The sequence below is a fragment of the Erpetoichthys calabaricus genome, chromosome 1, assembly GCF_900747795.2.
Source record: "Erpetoichthys calabaricus chromosome 1, fErpCal1.3, whole genome shotgun sequence".
In the NCBI taxonomy this organism is placed as follows: domain Eukaryota; kingdom Metazoa; phylum Chordata; class Cladistia; order Polypteriformes; family Polypteridae; genus Erpetoichthys; species Erpetoichthys calabaricus.
In genome coordinates, this window is record NC_041394.2 from 313801220 (window position 1) to 313820498 (window position 19279).

At 39.2% G+C, this 19279-nt stretch overlaps 1 protein-coding gene across 2 annotated transcripts in view; it reads left to right on the plus strand.

Annotated features, from left to right (window-relative positions):
* Window positions 1-7802: 7802 nt before the first annotated feature.
* The window catches only part of chst11 (carbohydrate (chondroitin 4) sulfotransferase 11), a 284268-nt gene continuing 272791 nt past the window's right edge, over window positions 7803-19279 (plus strand). The window contains exon 1 of one of the 2 annotated variants that reach the window (XM_028817616.2): window positions 7803-8209. In XM_028817616.2, the coding sequence (XP_028673449.1) occupies window positions 8092-8209 (118 nt within the window). In that variant the 5' untranslated portion in view covers window positions 7803-8091. The remainder of the gene's footprint in view (window positions 8210-19279) is intronic. The other variant, XM_028817625.2, reaches the window with a different exon arrangement.

The following is a 19279-nucleotide window of genomic DNA, read 5'->3' on the forward strand; positions in this document are numbered from 1 at the left end:
AGATTAGGCCAGTTTGTGAATGTTATAGCATTGTTCATAGCAATTGCCGTTTTTGTGCTTTTGCACCTTTTGAGCACATATTGTTTTGCTTGTATTCCTATTCCTATTTTTGTCACTTTTTTTAGGTCTGTGGTGCATTTTTCTTTTTTTTTTTTTTGCACTTTAGGAGCTAGTTATGTTGAGTTGATACTTGCATCTGTCCAAGTGAACAAATGAACATTGATGTATTTAACAATAGGCTTTTATTTTTTTCATTTTTGTTTCCCTGCCATTTCTTAAATTCTGGAAATTCAGTGACATGTCTTGTGTTAAAAGAAAACATATTTTTAGTTGAATGTGCATTCTGGTTGCAGAAAATTAGCTTCCGAGATTGGCAGTGAAGACAGATTTTGTAGGGTAGTCTCAGACAAGTGAATATGGGGAGCATTTTATGGACTTTGCACAAGGGGAAAATACAGGGAAGAATCAGAGTGTGATATCATTACTAATATCTGTTCTGTTTTTTCCTCTCAGAATGGAGGTGAAACCTCCCGAACAACACTGATATCTATTCTCTAGAACCAGGGGTGAGCAGCGTTGGTCCTGGAGAGCTGCAGTGACTGTAGCTTTTTGTTCCAATCCAGTTGCTTAATTAGAAAATAATACTTGCCAAAAACAGATCTTATTTAATTTCATGTCTTGTTAGTGTTTAAATGCAGCAATGTCAGGTCATTCTTATCTCATGGATTTTTAATTTTCTAATGATATCATCCAAATGATATGAAACCTAAAATGTATGAATAATTTTCAGTCCTTCATTTTTTTCTCTTTGGTTTCCTTCTGTTTTATTAAACCAAAAAGTGCATGGTGAATATACACAGGTGTAAATGGAAACAAGCTAGATAAAGAACTGCATTTACATATTATTACTAATAAGGAGCAATTAAAAGCAGAGAATGCAACTGTTTAAGAATAAAAAAGGCAGTTAAAGTTTTGAAATCTCAACAAGTGAGGCCACTAAAATGAAGCATAAAAATGACTCTTGTGCAATCAGTAGTTCAACAGAAATACACACACACACACACACGCACACACACACACACACACACACATATATATATATATATATATATATATATATAGGGAATCGATTAAAAAAAATTAACTAAATAATTGCATAAATGTTTGTAATTAACCACGATTAGTCGCATATAACATTAAAACGTAATTATAAAATTAATACACGAATCACAAGTAAATACTGTACATGCTGAATCTTAAATTTAATGTAGAATCAACATAAAGGAATTAAAAATAACAATAGTATAGTTTAAACTTAAACAAAGGCCTTACACCTCAACTTTTAACAAAATACTACTTGAGCAAGTACAACCTGAATTTGAATGCCTTCTTAAAAGGCAAATTGAAAAAAGGCAATAAGAAAACAAAGCTAATGTATTAATTCTCAAATTGGCATAGCATATGAGATACATATGTGTGAAAGTGAAAAACATTTTAAACGACTGTTAACATTGAATGCACTGCTGAAGACTAATCTAATTGAAAGTATATGCATCTCTTAAATGGGCATACATTAAAATGTGTGTGAACACTCTGCAAATACTATCCTCAATTGTTCATCACCATCAATGACTTGATAATTATACTCTGCACAAGTGTTTTTCAATTGGTGTGCCATGAAAATAACAGTGCAGTGCCCCTGGGTCCTGACCTGAGACAGACACACTCTTCTGGTGGTCAGGACCTGTCCAAGGAGGATGAGACTACCTGGAGAAGCTGACATAAAAGCATCTCTGTGATTGCCACTTTGCAGACACAGCACTTAGTGAGCACTTTAGCAGTCAGGAGACGTGTTGGGGGTTCATCTGCTTGGGTGCAGGTTCGCCAGCGACTCTTGCAGAGTAGAGGGCCAGTGGGCATATGAATTGCCTCTGGCCCTAGGTCAGTGGAGTGAGGCAGAGAGAGGACCACCTGTATGAGCAGGCAAAGTGGGCGAAGTAGCTGGGAAATGCGTTGAAAGTACTCACTAAGTGTTGTGTCGGTGAATGGCAATCTCTGAGCTACTTTTTTTCCTCTCTTTTGCACAGTTTAGCACGCCTAATGGATTTATGGCTTTTGTGGTTGGCAGAATCATTGTGTGCCTTGGGGTTTTTTGGGATACAAAATGTGTGCCACCACAGAAAACGATTGGAAAACACTGCTCTACCTACACCTTTGCTCCTGGCGTGCTAAAAATATCCCTGTAGCTGCTATCTCATTTAAAAACTTACACCATGCATTACTTGGATGTTGTTTTTAGATAAATTAGTACAAACTGGAATAATGGGTAGGAATAATCATTACACTTCCTTTTCATATTATTTTGTCCTTATATTAAGGTAGTTAGCACTGTATGCTGGATGGCAGACTGGCAAGTTAAACAGAGGTACCAGAGACTGATTTTGGTTTTAGTGACACTCAAAGATAATGTTTTTAGCACCTATGTGGTATGATATTGAATCGATCTTCTTACAGAAACATGAAATGAAAAAAAAGAGTAACTTTTACCTTTGCAACATTTCTCTAGCACTGCACCAGGACTGGCGCAACCCCCCTCCCTACCCTCTTTCGCACAACTGCCCTCCTCTCTCCTTCCTCCCCTCTCCCCTATGCCTGTATGTATAAATCAAGAAAATGGACCCCAGTGCTTCGTATTGACATGTGGCGTATCATTGTTAGCTGCGTAATTTGAAATGTTAAACTTTTAAATGAAAATTTTATTTCATAAATTTTTTAAAGGTATTATATAAATATGGTACTGGATTTGTTTTTATTGTTGTTTTGTAATGTAATATATATATATATATATATATATATATATATATATATATATATATATATATATATTATATATAATATATATATATATATGAAAATGCCTTCCTGACCAAAGTACTACCTGAGGCATTTGCCTTGTTGCTAGCCCTGGATGATTCACCTCATATCCATAATGGTCACTTACATTAATAAAGTTCACCTTTCACTTCTATTACTCCCTAACATTCATCATAACTGAACAGCTTTGCAAGTCCCATTTAATGAAAACTACTAGGGCCAGACATGTTCAAGCAAAGAAAGAATTTAATTAGTTTTTATTATTTAGGTTATGTTAATTGGCAATTACAAATTGTCACTGTGTATGAATACAGAGTGTATTTGTGTGTGAGCGAGAGTGGTCCCTGTGATGGATTAGACTTCTGTGCAGGCCTGTTTTCAGCCTTTTGCCCAACCCTGGGTTGAAAATCTTCGGCTTCCACAAGCCTGAAATGCATTGAGAAGGTTCTAGACCTGACCTACTGAACTCAGTCTATTGAGGGCCACAGAGACTGCACAGCCCTTGAAGGCACCAGAATGTTACGCAATGTGTACATTTTCTGACTTGTTATTATACATTCTTGCTTTTGTTTTCATTATTAGCCTGTGAGAAAATATTTCTCAGGTTTTGCTAGGAGAAATGCTGATAAGGTCCTTTGTTTCCTTAGATTCTCTTGTATTTATTAGTTGAAGCTTTCAGTTCTGAATACTAATTGGATTGTAGTACCAAAACAGTATCATCTTAAAGTTACAAAATGTGATACCACACACTAGCATTTGAGACCCCACAACTGCTGGACCCAGGACACACTGGAGCACCACAGGGGCTGTCCTACTCAGCCCTTGCACTTCTGAATTGTAATCCTCTGAAACCTTCCACCCTCTAAACATCTGCAGAAGAAACGAGAGAGACACAGTGGGCATTGTCTTTGATCAAGGTTCAAGTGGGGAATTTAACTTTCAGGTTAACGCACTTATTCATCTTTGCCATATGGTCATGTCTCTGTGTCTGTGGTGTGGTGATGTCTTTCTCAGCACACCTTGAATGACAGGCTCTGTGTCTTATACTCTGCAGCTTCAAGGGAGAAAATTACTCTTTCTAACACAGAGTTTTATGCACTGAGTTTCTCTTCTTGAACATCCATCCATTTTCTTACCCTGCCTTTATAATTCAGTCTCAGGCATAGAGCTATACCTGGGAAGAGAGGATCTTACAATTAGTAATCCCCCATTTCAGAAGGTTCAGCCCCGACACTTCCAAGCAGAGAAAATTTCCAAACCCCTCACAAGCAAGACTGAAAGGGAGAGATGCACTTAGTTTTAAAGGGAAGGTACAGCTTCTGCTGATTGGATCGGAGATCACTTCCAGGTACAGGATGAGCCCTGCTTATAGGTGCCTGAGCGAGCTCATCAGAGCAGGCAGATTGTCAGCTTGCGGCTACAAAGCATAAGCTGAATGTCTTTCCAGGAAAATCTTGGTCTGCCAAAGTCTGAAATGTCTTCTTGTCTTTAATTAAAATTGCTTCTTATTGGAAGAAATTTATTAAATTAACAACTTAAGAAAATTGTCTTTAAATGTTCTAACCTTGCTTATCCAGGTCAGGACCATAGGGTGCCAGAACCTATCATGGCAGCATTGGATGCAATATGGGAGTGAAACTTGGGTGAGGCACCAATATATGTTATTTTTATCCAAATATAACAACCTAGTCAAACACAAAGCAAAAGCTCCATTCACTCAGAATGACTCCCAGAAAAACATGTTACTTTCTTTTAATAACTGTAATCACAAAGGCTGCAACATGATCATTTTAAATGCAATAAATGGTGAGTCTGTCCTTGATTAAAATGATGTAAAGAATTAACAGTTCCAGGCACCTTTAAACTCCAAAATAATTCAGAATATTGGTTGTTTTTTCTTATAGAAGTTTTAATGCCCCTTGAGCATGGGAAAGGCGCTATATAAATAAAATGCATTATTATTATTATTATTATGACTGTCATCGTGAAAGTCCTCACTTTATTCCAGTTTGTTTTCCCCCAGATATGCTGTTTTTTTCTCCCATGTTGGAGGCATCTGTTGGGTTTACAGAGGCTTTAAATTGGCTTGTAGGGATTCAAACATGCGCAAGTGTGTCCTTCTTCATATTTGGGTGGGTTCTGTTCTTGCCTTACCCCAAATTTAGGCTCTAACCCTTGAAATGAACTAAGTGCGTTTGAAAGTGATGGATGCATGCACTGCATGAAAGTATCAAGAATTAACAAGATTCTGAAATAAAAGTCTGAAAATATTACCAGAGAAAATAGGCAAATCTATTCCCCTTCTTTAAGATGGATATTTGGTTAAAAATGATCAGTTCATTTGCTGTCTGGGATAGTGATGATGTTGGTGTTGGTGATGAAGCGTTTGTATCTTATTAAACAATTTTTTTTCTGTGCTTGCTCTTTATAGGCTATAGTTACTATATCATGAAGAGGTACAGTTTAAAAGGCTACATCATTGAAATATTTACACATAAAAACAGCATCTGATGTTTTGTACCACAGACAAAAACTACTGCATGAAATCTGATTAAATTACTTGTCCGGCATTCTTCCTTTCCATTTTTCACCCTGTTTTTGTTTTACTTTGCTGAAGTAGACATCATTACATATTGACAACATGGCTTTGGGAAGAGGAATTCTCCTGTTAAAATTATATATATCCACTAAATTCTCTTATACTGTAGCAACTTGGCAAGATGTATAATTTTGCAATGCAGAAGAAGAGCAATTCAAAAAAGACTATCATTTCCAAATTCTGCAATCAGATGCTTTAATAAACATGAACAGTTCCAAAGGAAAACTCAAAATTCCACAAATAATTCATGAGTGAGCGTTTTTCTTTTTTTAGCCTTTTTTTCTCTGCTTTGTCTCATACTTTTGTTAATCACACATTTAACAGAATGAATTACCTATTCTATGATACATTTTACCTTAATTTGATGTTATATTAAACTAATGGTTCACATTATAAAATTAAATAACATTTTCAAACCTGCATAATCTAAATCAGAGATATGGGAAGCCGGAGCCTGTCTTTGCAGCACAAGGCCTGGCAGGATACAGCCCTGGACTTTGCACAAGTCCATCAATGGACATACTGTCTATGTTTGGGAATAAGAGAGAATAAGCTTTACAGTAGTAGCCGAAAAAAATTCATTCAGACATGACTGACAACGCTCAGACAGGACGCATCGTCTATGAGGCAGCAGTACCAAGCACTGCGCCACCATAGTTCACATTATAAACATTAAAACTTATTTATATAGCGCTTTTCTAACATATTCAAATCGCTTTACGTAGAAAGTAAAGGACCCTTTCAGCCACCACCAATGTGCCACATCCACCTCATGATGCGACGGCAGACAATTTTGCACCATTACGCTCACCAGTGCCTAAAATGCGGGTAACCTCTGGTTGAGATTGATGGGATATGCGTCATGCCTGGCCGTATGCTCGCAAACACTGTCGGTAAACAAGTGCTAAAAACTGAGAAATGCCGGAATGTACTGGACCACTTCAAACGAAAGGTTAAGAGAGATAGTTGGCCAATATGCGGCAGGTGATGAGGGTTTCTGGGGTTTATGGTGGGCAATTTAGCCAAGTATTGGGAAACACCGTATACTTTTTAAACGGTATCCTTGGGATCTTTGATGACCACAGAGAGTCGGGAATTCGGATTTACGTCTCACCCCAAGGACGGAAACAATTATTACAGCACGTTGTCCTCATCCGCACACAAATTACGGGGAAAGTACCCCCTGTTGACTTCATTAACACCTCTTCCAGTGGCAACCCGAGCATACCCCATGTATTTAAGTACTGGGCGGGCCCAAATATGCTTAGCTTCAGGTAGATTTCCTGTTCTGAAATGTAGGTGGTATGGCTACTAACATTCAAATGAATGAATGCATGCGATCACCGATGCTTGGGAGTTTGTTGTTTTATCCTGCCATTATAATTTGTTTAGTCTATTGCTGTTAGTTATGAATTACAGCTGCATTACGTTAGGCTGCATTTAATGCCAACGCTGCTACTTGCCTTCAAATTCTTTCGATTATTAAGTCTACGGTGTTTGCCCTGTGGGCGGCACGGTGGCACAGTGGGTAGCGCTGCTGCCTCACAGTTGGGTGATCTGGGGACCTGGGTTCGCTTCCCGGGTCCTCCCTGCGTGGAGTTTGCATGTTCTCCCCGTGTCTGCGTGGGTTTCCTCCTACAGTCCAAAGACATGCAGGTTGGGTGGATTGGTGATTCTAAATTGGCCTTAGTGTGTGCTTGGTGTGTGGGTGTGTTTGTGTGTGTCCTGCGGTGGGTTGGCACCCTGCCCAGGATTGTTTCCTGCCTTGTGCCCTGTGTTGGCTGGGATTGGCTCCAGCAGACCCCCGTGACCCTGTGTTCGGATTCAGCGGGTTAGAAAATGGATGGATGTTTGCCCTGTGGTGGACTGGCGCCCCGTCCAGGGTTGATTCTTCATGGTTTGTGTTCAGTACTGTCCGATTGGTTCCGATGCTTTGAATACACTAATTTTCACAATAAAATAATAAAAAAAAACTGACCTCACTCTGTGTCTTACGTGATTAAGTTATATTGTTAGATTAATATTTTGTTTTATAACGGGAGAATAACCAGACTTAGACAGACGGCTAGATCTGCCTAGCAAGTAGCTGGTGAAAAGGATAAGCAGAGAGAGGTGAATGCATTGAGAAACGTACATGTTTAACGTTCAGAAGACAGGATAAATGAGGTATTATTAAGCGCTTTAAGCGCTACACCAGCCACCTCCTCCATAGACTGGCCAAAAAAAGAGAGAGAGAGAGAGAGACGGACACAAGGACCCGGCGGTGTTCCTACTGACGGTCTTCCCGAGTTCACACAAAGTCTTTTTCATTGAAAGCCCTGGACGCGCCCATTCGCCTTATTCCGTGAGGGAGGGGGTGATTTTTTTTCGCTTTCTCCTCGGAAGAGCGCAGATTCCATTGGAGAAGCTTTCCACCTCCCCGCCTGCATAGTACGGTCTGCGATCACAGCGAAGCTGAATGAGGCGAGAAAGCTGTCAGTATCATCCTCAGCACCCTCAACGAGCGGCATCGGCTCCCAAATATTCCGTGGCAATCGGTGCACTCTGTCCTCGAGCAGGAGACACCCCGGGGCGGCTCGCTCTCCTCCACTAACCGCACATCATCTTTGGAGCCGGCAATGAAACAGGCGCTACTCGAGCTGACGAGGATGAGCAGGATATGCCGGATGGTGCTGGCCACTTGTTTTGGATCTTTTATTCTGGTCGTCTTCTATTTTCAAAGTATGTTCCAGCCAGGTAGGACCCTCCATAATTGCATACATCCCCTTTGTCGTGTTGACGTTTGCATTTCGAGTTGTTTAGTGGGAAACAGTCAGTGTCTTGTAATTGAATATATTAGGAGATATGGGAGGGAGTGTATTGTGCGATGCAATCATTTAAACACACCTTGTCTGCTTGTACATTTGGTAACGATAAACCATCCTGAGTGGAGTTCGGTCGGTCACGACTATTAGCATTAATTCGCTGACACGCGCGGAAATGTCTGATTGAATGACCCTGCAGGTTCCCCGGCGGAATATCTACGCCGTCAGTCTGGAAAGTGTTTTTTTTTTTTTGGAATGTTATTATTTCTTTCCTACTGTTTTGCTTGTGAGTTTACATTTTATTAACTCCTAAAAGGTTTTACAAGACTTGCACATAAAACCTATGTATGTTAAAGTGTTCGTTACACGTGGGTCATAAAGGGTGTCACGCTAATTTCTTAGCATTGGTTTTCCTAAAAGGACTAAACATTTTTTATTATCTTGTTAAAAAGTGCGACACTTTAACTGCATTGTGATTTTGTTTTATATAGTGCCTTTCAGAATGAAGTATTGCAACGCCTATTGTGCCAACTACGATCAAGCGTTTAAGTGGAAACGTGATTAAATCACATATTCAAAAGAAACCCAATCAACGGATGCATTACAGAATTTCTGTGAGAAAATTCTTTCCAAAGCGGTATATGTGGCGTTTTTAAAGGAATTGTACTGGTTTAGCATCGATGTGGCGCCAGAGGAACTGGCAAAGCGATGCCCCTTGATGTGACACGCACCTTGTCCAAGCCACATCGGTGTCAAACTTGTGTTGTAAAGTTGTCACTTGGCCGTGAGTCCGCACTCACAGAATTTCAGTAATCGGCGGCACGCGAGTGTTTTTGGTTGGTTTTCTTACACGAGTTTGAGTGGGCTTTTATCTCTGGAGAGTCAGGTGTTATCGAGTGCATATCTTAGCAGCCTTTTTACACTTCTGTGGAAGAGTGAAACAAGCGCATTTGCTCTTTTGATCTTCACCAGGCAAGGTTTTGATATGTTATTCTTAATATTATACGGTTCACTCAAAAGTTCCCATTTATACAAACACAAACTTGCAGACGCCAGGTATCTCACGAGTGTCACCCTTTTTTACCTTAGTCTGCACGCTGCAACGTGGTCGCCTTCTCCGAAAGTGTTTCCCCGAGCATCGGAAGTTCATGTCACTGGATTTAAAAAAAATAATAATTATATAGCTATTAATAGTGTCTGGCAAGCTAAAAATATACCCCTGGGCACTTTCACTTACTTGTTTCCCTTTCAACAGTGGCGACAATGAATGAGTAAATCATGTCCCGACAGCTCGCCTTTAAGTTTGGAATTATCCTTCCGCGAAAATTATAGGAGGCCATAACCGCAAAAGAGCTTCTTGCAAATTCGCAGGCGTTTATTATAAGATTCTTTTTTTCTAAGTCTTGCAAGACACACCCTAAAACGCTCAGTGTGGAACACGAGTCGTTCCTCTTTGGCGACATTGTGTGGGTTTTGTAAAAACACGCGCGGTAGCAAAAGGCGCTATATAGTGGCTAAGCATTGAAACATTCACGTTCACGCTTAATTTTGTCAAACTCCTGCTGTTTCAAAATAAGCATGGTGCCTCAGCATTGTTTAGTTGTCATTTATTTTACAGTTTTTACTTTGTGTCAGTGTTATGCCACAAAATGTGCCACATTTGCTTAAGAGTTGCACTCTATGTATAAACCAATGCCTTAATGCAACGTACAAGTGAAAAATCGCTCCCAGTCCAGAGAAGTGGTCTGCAGCTATAGACACCTGGGTGTTGATGTGCACGTTACCAGGTAGAAAAAGCAACAGTCGAGCGGCATCTATCGGAGTTGTTACTTAACGTGTCTCGCTGTTAAAGGCGCAGCACAGAAGAACGAAACGTTCAACAACCATACTCGCTTTTTAAGTCTCGCATTTTTATCAGAAGTCAATCATTGTGTATAATATGGTTAACCGTTTCTCCTTGAATAATTGTTAACGCTTAGGTTTTTGTTTAAATTCGATTTGGTATCGCATATAGTATTTTTAGTAGGGACTCGATCTGTATCAATAAATGACGGTGTCCTCTTTAAATGGCTTGTATACATCGACAAGAGTCGCTTAATGAATCGTTGATAAATTATTTATGTAAAGTTTAGATCCCGTGTCGCGAATTCCACCTGAGTTGCCGTCTTTGAGTTTGACAAGAATTCAGTTTATGATTACGATTTTCTCGCAGAGAGGTCAAAATTATGTTGTTAGCTTCCCGGCGTGATTTTAATGGGTTCATAAGTGTGAACTGCTGTGGATAGGTGGCCGCCTAGCACCCGTCCGGTGTGATCAGTGCTCCTGATCAGCCCATGTGTTTATGAAATGAATCGATAAATAGGTCGAGTTTGCTTTAAAATAGATTATGCATGGACAAAATACTATCAGCGTGCGGTCTTAGACTGGGGCCAGTCCATTGCAGAAGCCACACTCCTTCATTAGAGTGGTTAATTAGTCCGATTGAACACCTGAAAAATATTCTTTTGCATGTAAGTTTGTTCATAGTTTGCTTTTGATGCTGCGGCTGAGCTCATTTTTAAAGACGCCGTTTAAAAAGTCGATTGGGTGAGAAATGTGCTCCTTAATTTATTTTCCGTATAGCGTTGTCGCGTGATGCGTCAGTTATGTGTTATTAAAAATAAAGCTGCTCTCGCTAACGAAACACTGGGTTCAGATTTCGATCGTGTTACCGTTCCTGTTCTGTAGTTGTCCTTTATAATCCATAAGACTTTGAGTTTTAGGTGACCTGGCTACTTTTAATTGCACCCTTGTAGTTTGTTCACAGCTTGCGCCCGGCGCACCGACGCTAAACGCGATAGAGCGAATTGGTAATGAACGAATGGATAGATGTTAACTTATTCTAAATTTGTACTTTCTCATTATCGCAGGTAGTGTAATTTCATAGAGTGATCGGCGAATCTTACGATGATGCGGTGTTTGAAAGGCTTAAATTGCTTACAGTAAACGAAAATCGTCGACGCGCGATCGTCTTGACAAATTGCTTCGTTAGTGCTCCTCTTTAAAATGAGTAACTTCATTTGTTGCATTTAGTTTTTAGGTAAAATTTTCGCCTCTCGGCAGTGTGAAAAGCAATCGATGACATGAAGATACAGTGGAAAATAGCCATTGTTGAAAAATGTATAGTTTATGTATTGGTTTGTATTTAATCTATTATGGAACACACACAATTATTGGTACTTCCCATTTAGATGCGTGTTTAATGTGTTATGTGTACATTTACAATTGACTGTATATACACTTCTTTCTGTGTTTAGTGTATATGTAATAGTGTATGTGTGTGTGTGTATATAATATGCACACAATGTACTTGTGACTGTGTTTCATCCTGGTTAAGATCTATCTGAAAAGTTTTTTTTTTTTTTTTGCATTTTATATAGCACCTTTTTGGTGATTAGTCCTATGAAGTGCATCCCAAAATCTAAATCGCAAAGTACATGCTAATCAAGAAAATTAAATTTTTTTGATTAACATGCTGCTTTTAAAATGCTCAATACACATGTGCTTTTCTATCCATGGTAAGCAAATGCCAACTCTAGCAGCCGAGCTGACATGTTAAAGATTACATTTATTTTAGTGCAGAGGAGGAATGCAGGACATTTGTGGAATGTTTGTAAGTCTTCAGACTGAACAAGGTTTCTCCCATTTAGATTTTTGAAAAGTGAAATTCTGTTACTTTGTGTCATTCCAGTCCAAATGCACCATTTTCTGCTTTGCTGTCTCACTGTATTTGCCAGTGAGATGGCTTAGATGATAATTGGATTCAGTCTGAAGACTCTTCTCATTTGTGTTGCTGGGCAGTTGGGGTGCCATTGATGAACCTGAAGATATTTTGTCTTGATGCACTTGTGATTTGTAATTCACTTTGGATAATTACAAAGCATCAGTCAAATAAATATATGCACAGTATACATGAACCATTTTCTCCGGAGTTGCAGTATGAATGACATTTTAAGTTTTTCTGATGTCAAAGGTGTCTTATACAGTTTCAGTTAGGAGTATTTTAAGAGGTAGTCATTTCTAGTGTTATCCAAATCTCTCCTCTTTCCTGCTGTTCTGTAACACTGCCTACTAAGTGCTGGCTGCCATGCTGTATCTCTTATAAATATTCAATGTGTTTATTTCGTAGCCTATGTAAATGTTGCTCTTGATTGCCTTTTTCCAACTCTTTGAGATAGCTTGCATCATGAGCTCTTTAAAACAGTTTGACTAAAACAGTTTGACTAAATTTAATGTAATAATACTCAGAGTTGAAATTGTAAAGCTTTATATAGTGCCTGTTAATGTAACCCCCCTTCTGTTTGCAGTAGAATGTACTTTTATGCAGGATATGTTTATAAACTGTGGCCACAGTGGAATGAAGCACCTTACTTCGGTCAGAGTTGGCTTGTGATTTCAGACCAATTCCTTTAATGTCTTGACTGCAAACTCCACACAAGGTGTGCCCGGGTCATAAAGGGAGCAGTGCTAACCACTGTGTCATCCTTATGACTGACAGTTCAGTTTGTTTGTTTATTTTTATGAGGATCATTAGTTTGGTTTGTATCTTTGTTCGGCTTGGGATGTTACAACACTCAACACTGTTTGTGTTATGCTTCTTTGGAAACTCCTAGGCTGCATTCAAATGTTTGATGCATTAGCTCATTATAACACCTACCAGGACCAATTTTGATACCTCAGACCTTATTTGTATTCACCTCTAATATGAACACTCAAGCTGAACATACCACATTGTTTCCCATCGAAACCAATTAATGCCATATCTTATGAACTCACTTGTGGTTCCAATAGTCTTGTAAACTGTGCAACCATAGCAATTTTCTTTTTGATTTTTCGGTTTATTTCAGTAGTCCAACAATAACTGATATTTTTTGTTTTTACATTTTGATTATTTGAATGGCTACCATCTCTGTTTGAGTTTGCATGCCTCTCCCTGTGTGTAAGTTCATTCGTTTCCATGTCTTCCAATTCTGCTCCACCATCCCAGAGACATGCAGGGTGGTTTAACTGATAGCTGGGGCCTTGTGTTTGAATATGCCCTGAGCTGAACATCCAGGGCTGTCCTAGATGAAGGGTTGGAAGAGCCTTCCTTTTGTGAAGTGTACAATGCTGGATGGTGTTGTTTTTTTTTTGTGTGATCAGCTTTTTTATTGAATCCAACAAATTTTAAGAACTATAGATAATTAAAACTCCATCCTAGTGCAAAAATTGCTTAATATACCTAGCTTTAAAGGGGCAGGAGTCTACTTGACAGCATTTATTTCAAGATGGGAACTGAGCTTGTAGAGGACACCAGTCAATTACAGGCCCTCCTCACACACTCTCATGGAGTTAATTTACCTAACCTGCACATCTCTGAGGATGTATGAGGAAAACTAGGAAAAAAGTTCACTTAAAGACTGGAACTGGCTGCTGACTGATAAACTGGTTAAAGTGAAAACCAGCAAACCCATAAGTGGGGTACCAGGGCCAAGGTGGCTCTGCATTGTAGTTCTCTTTAATCATATAGTACATTTCATTATCTCTAATTTGGTCTGCCATGAGACAATGTTTGGCGTGAGTGTTCTTTGTAGTGGACTGGATCTTCTGGTCTGTACTTCCATAATAGGCACCCACTCCTTGTGAATTTACAGTTTTTTTAGTGTCTCCTGGAAAGGTACATAAATGATATATATGGCATCCTTGCTGATTTACACCTTTCATATGTATTATAACGTATGCCATAAAAACTAAAGCTGCTTGAGCAGTGACACCTACAGTAAATTGAAAGTCCTCACATAGTCCCCCTCATAATGACTTGCACAAAATTTCTGCATGTTTATTGGAGCTCCCAGAGGAAGATCACAAGGAACAAAGGGTGAATATGCTGCTCCATAGGGACAATGACTGGGCTGAGAATTGAACCCAAATCACTGGAATGGTGAAACTTAATCCAAGGTTCCATCTGTCAGATCTTCACAATTCAGAAGGACAGGAAACATTGCACACATCTGGTTTGTGGACTTAGCGTCAGCTTTACCCATAATTATTTCTATGTTGAGGCATTCATGGAATCAGCAGAAGGCCTCTTCTTTGAAGCGTGGCCTTTTTATATTTTTAAAGCTTGCACACCTGTTTTAGTAGGTAAACAGTTGCATCTTTGCTAAAATGTTTTCATTCTAGCTTTGATATTTGTAGTGGTGCAAGCAGCAGCAGAACCATTAAAAAAAAAACAAGGATACAGATTTACAGGAAAAATAATACAGACAATCAGTTGATCAATAAATAAATGTATATTTTGAAGATATTTTTATAATGAATTTAACAAATACATTGGGAGGGAGCATTGAATTGCATGATAGCAATGGGCTGAAGAGACCCCCAGAGGTGCTGCTTAACACACCCTGGTGGAATGAGCCTGTGGCTAAAAGTGCTCCAACAGTGCACCTTCTGAAGGGGCAGGAGTGGATTTTTCATAATGGCATCCAATTTTGCCACCATCCTCTTACACAACAGCTTCCAGTATGTCCATGTTTTGCCCTGTGATAGAGCAGGCATCCCTGATACGTTTGTTCAGGCATTGTGCTTCTTTTATGCTCAACTTGTGTTTCCAGGAGACCGTAGCGTAGAACAACACACTGGCTACTATGGACTGGTAGCACATTTCCAGCAGCTTGTTGCATACAGTACATCAACGGATCTGAGTCTCCCTAGGAAAAAAAAATTATATATAATTTCAGTGGAGCTTTCAACAGTGCTGATGCTATCAATTTCATTCCAACTGACCTGTTGTTCTTTTACATCTCTATGATTCCTTCTATACAGAGCCTTGCACTGTAAGCACTACCTCAAATCTCATCTTGTGTAAAACAAATGTATATATTTTAACAAAGAGAACACATAACCAGAAAAATACCCTTGGCTTCCCAGTGAAACCCTGGAAGACTTTCAACCTTCCTTGTAGTCGCAGTGGTCCTCATTGTTGATCCTAGTTGTTCCTCCCACTAGACTGCCCCAGGAACATTTTCATCCTTTTATTTATGCATTCATACATTTTAGTGTTATGAGCAGCCTTATGCAATCCCAGTAAAAAAAGTTGAACAAGTAGCAGCCAAACATCTGTACCTTGGAAATTTGAGCATCAAGTTTTTGGTGGTAGGGGAAAACCACAGGCTCTATATGAGTATGCGGAAAAAATATGATATATACAAAATACAGTAGGAGGCAGTCTAGCTGGTAAATGAACGCTGGTCCAAATGCAGTTTTACAACAGTTCTGCTGTGCATTGAATCCTAAGTACCAAATGCCCAAGGGGCTTTGTTTAATTTGGCCTACAAACAAAATGACAACACATTGCACACTCTGTGATTTTATATAGTAACTTTTACACTCTCTTCTTTTATATACCACTTTTCATCATAAGAATGCATCTTTTAAAGCCATGGTGTGAAGCAAAAATTGTGCAAATATTCATTGTAGAGGCTTGGTGCATCTAAGTGGTTTAGATGAGAAAGAGGAGTCACTTTATATTTGTCTGAGATTCTTTAACAACAAGTCATTCTGAGCATAAAAGCCCAAATGAATGAATCGGTCTTTGTTTTGTCCTGTACGTTTTATAGTACAGACCCTCTTATTCCAGCCAGTCAAATAAGTCCCACTCCTTTACCTTAATGCACTGGAACAGTTTAGAGTTGTCAGTGTTTAAAATGTGGAGAGACACCTTGTTGGAGAAAGCTATCAGAAGAATTGGTGGACGCTACACAGGCCATTTTTGGGATGGGAATAGAACAGCTGACTGCAATGCTGCCCTGGGAATGATGTCTGGAACCACCTGAGTGAGTTGACTTACTCTGGGAGGAGTTGCATTATACCACTTATCCCAGATGGACACATTCAACCTGTTCTCGTGGCCCAGAACCCAGTCTTGTCACTTCGCCTTAGTATTGTCATGATTTTTTGCTACTCCCTGTACGATCATTGGCCATCAGACTCGCACTTTTTTCCAATGGAATTTTGTTTTGATCGGTTTATATTAATTGCTAACAAAATCTGTGCTGTTCCATGTAATTCATGTTTTGTATGTATGTATATAGATATATAGACGTGGAGTTTATAATTTACTATTAGTACATTGTAACTGTAAATATATGTAAACACTCTGAATCTGTAGCTAGTAAAGAGTACTATTTAGAAATAATAAGCTGAAATGACCTAAAGGTGAGGAATGGGGGCTTGGAATGTTGCTGCTGAACAGCTATAAGACCGCAAGTGCATTGTATCGGAGGACCTGCAGTTATTGTCCCGCTCTGTACAGTAAAGTTGTACACATTCTTACACAACACTTCTGGACTTTCATTTTACATTTACATACTTAACTGACTTCTATATCCGAGGTGACTTACAATATTTAATACAACTTGTTTCATTTGTTTTTTTTTTTTTCCCCAATTGGATCAGGCCGGTGAAGTGACTTGTTCAAGGTTACATAGTGTCAGTAGCAGGATTTGAAGTCCAAAGCCTTAACCCCTAGGCCACACTGTCTTCCTTATAATGGAAGTCAGAGGAACTATGTGTTGAACATCTGAAGAAGAAACTATGGGATGGTATTGACTCTGTCCACTGCAGTCTAAACTTACCAACATAATACCTCATGGTTCCTAACGGAGAAGAGGCTGACAATTTTCGACTTGTCTGTTTTGGAACTCTGCTAGAAAATGCAAATTACTGGTTATAGATTAGTTTGTTTTCAGTGTGGTGGCCTGTGAAGTAAAAGGAGGTCCATGGTAACAATCTTTAACTTATTCAGCGTCTTTTCATTGTGTACCCCATTATAAGATTCTTTATGGTCAGGCTAAGGAGTTTTGGGCCACCTGGGGTCAGTGTTAGGAGGTGAATTGGCTGCTTTGAACTTTATGGTCTACGCTTTTACTCACTAGACCACACTAAGGTGACCTTAAATGTGTTTAATTTAAGAAGTTGGTTTAAAAAATGAAACTGTGCCAAATCCAAAGTAAAAGTTGATGCATCTCTGGAAATGTTATTTCAATGTGAACTTACTATAAACAATTGAGTATGTCCACCAAATCCTCTTCAACTGTACAAAGATATTATTGTTGAGAGGCCTGCTGTTCATAAAGGATCTAAACCTTTGGCACCACTGGTCTTATTGACATCCTCCAGTGACCAGGGCTCAATTCCTGACCCTGGTGCTGTCTATTTATAGTTTACAATTTCTCCCAGAGTTTTATGTGGTAGCTCCAGTTTCATCCCACAGTCCAGAGACACAAATGGTATAGATACTGGCCTGGGAGAAGTGTGTGTGTGTGTCTATGGCAGACTGGTACCCTGTTTTCTGAAGATGGAGTCTGCCATGTACTGAACAATGCTGACATAGACTATAGTTCTGCACGATTCTCTAATAAATTATCTATTCATCCATTTTTGGAACCCACTTTTTCTTTTAAAGGGGGTCAAATCTGTACCATTAGTAACTGGGTAGTGTGATGGAGCAAGAAGAAGAAAATAGCAGAAATAGTGGAATACGACGAGAGGGTTTTTAGTAGTCCACTGCTTGGGTTGACTTTGAGATCAACAATGCCTTTGTCCAGTGGTTAATATGAATGATGGAGGTGGCATTGGCACAAACAGCTCTGGGGTTTTGAGTTCTTAAATGAAGGAAGGTCATGACCTATACTCAGGGTTTTTCCACTTGGCAGCCAACAAGACATTGAGAGCACTAGTGCCACATACATGGAATGTCTTTTAATTGAAGGAGATGCTGAAGTCATCTACTAGAAGGAACCATATTTAACAAGCTTGGAGCTCCAAAGTATAGGTGCCTTTAAGTGCTGCAGTTCAACTCCCATGATGGGCATACGAATGGGGTTGTGATTTGGGGGGGGGGGGGGGGGGGAATTGCGTCATTTTACATGAAATAAGACACCGTCCATGACTAAATTCTATGTGTTACTTAAGTTGATGTGAAAGAAAGTGACATACCAGTATATAGTCCCAAAGTGTAAGGGTAAATTCAATTGGATTAGATAAACTTTATTAATGCCTTGGAGAAATTCACATGCATAAAGCAGCAGAAACATAAAAAAAAAGTACTGACTTTTAGGACAAATACTACAGCCAGCCAATCAATCAATTTCATTAATTGATAATTAAATATAAATAAATAGTTTGTGTATTGTAAAGAAATTTCAAAATTAACTTGGTGCGTGGCCTTTTATGTTTTTAATGCTTACACACCTGTTTTAGTAGGTAAACAGTTGCATCTTTGCTAAAAATGTTTTCATTCTAGCTTTGATATTTGTAGTTATGCAAGCAGTAGCAGAACCATTAAAAAAACAAGGATACAGACTCGCAGGAGAAATAATGCAGCCAATCAATTGATCAATAAATAAATGTATATTTTGAAGATATTTTTATAATGAATTTAATGAATACATTGGGAGGAAGCATTGAATTGCCTGATAGCAGTGGGCAGAAAACACCCCAGAGGTGCTTCTTCGCACACCATAGTGGAATAATCTTGTGGCTTGAAGTACTCCAAGAGAGTGCCTCCTTGAGGGATGGAGGAGATTTTTCATGATGACATCAAATTTTGTCACCCTCCTCTTTTTCCACAACAGCTTCCATAGTGTTCATGGTCCGCCCTGTGATGGAACAGGTTTTTCTGATAAGTTTGTTAAGGCATTGTGCTTCTTTTGAGCTCCTGTTGTGTCTCCAGGAGACCAGAGCATAGAAAAGCACACTGGCTACTATTCACTGCATAATGTACATCAAAAGACTAGCATTTCCTTAGGAATAATATATTTATATGCGTGCAAATTATGCATGAATCCTGGGTATGAGACGACTGTTTTTTCTAATGTTTTTATCACAGTAGCAGAAGTTCACTCTGGAGCTTTCAACAGTGCTGATGCTATCGATTCCACTCCAACTGACTTGTTGTTCTTTTGTGCAGTGGTAGTGCTGC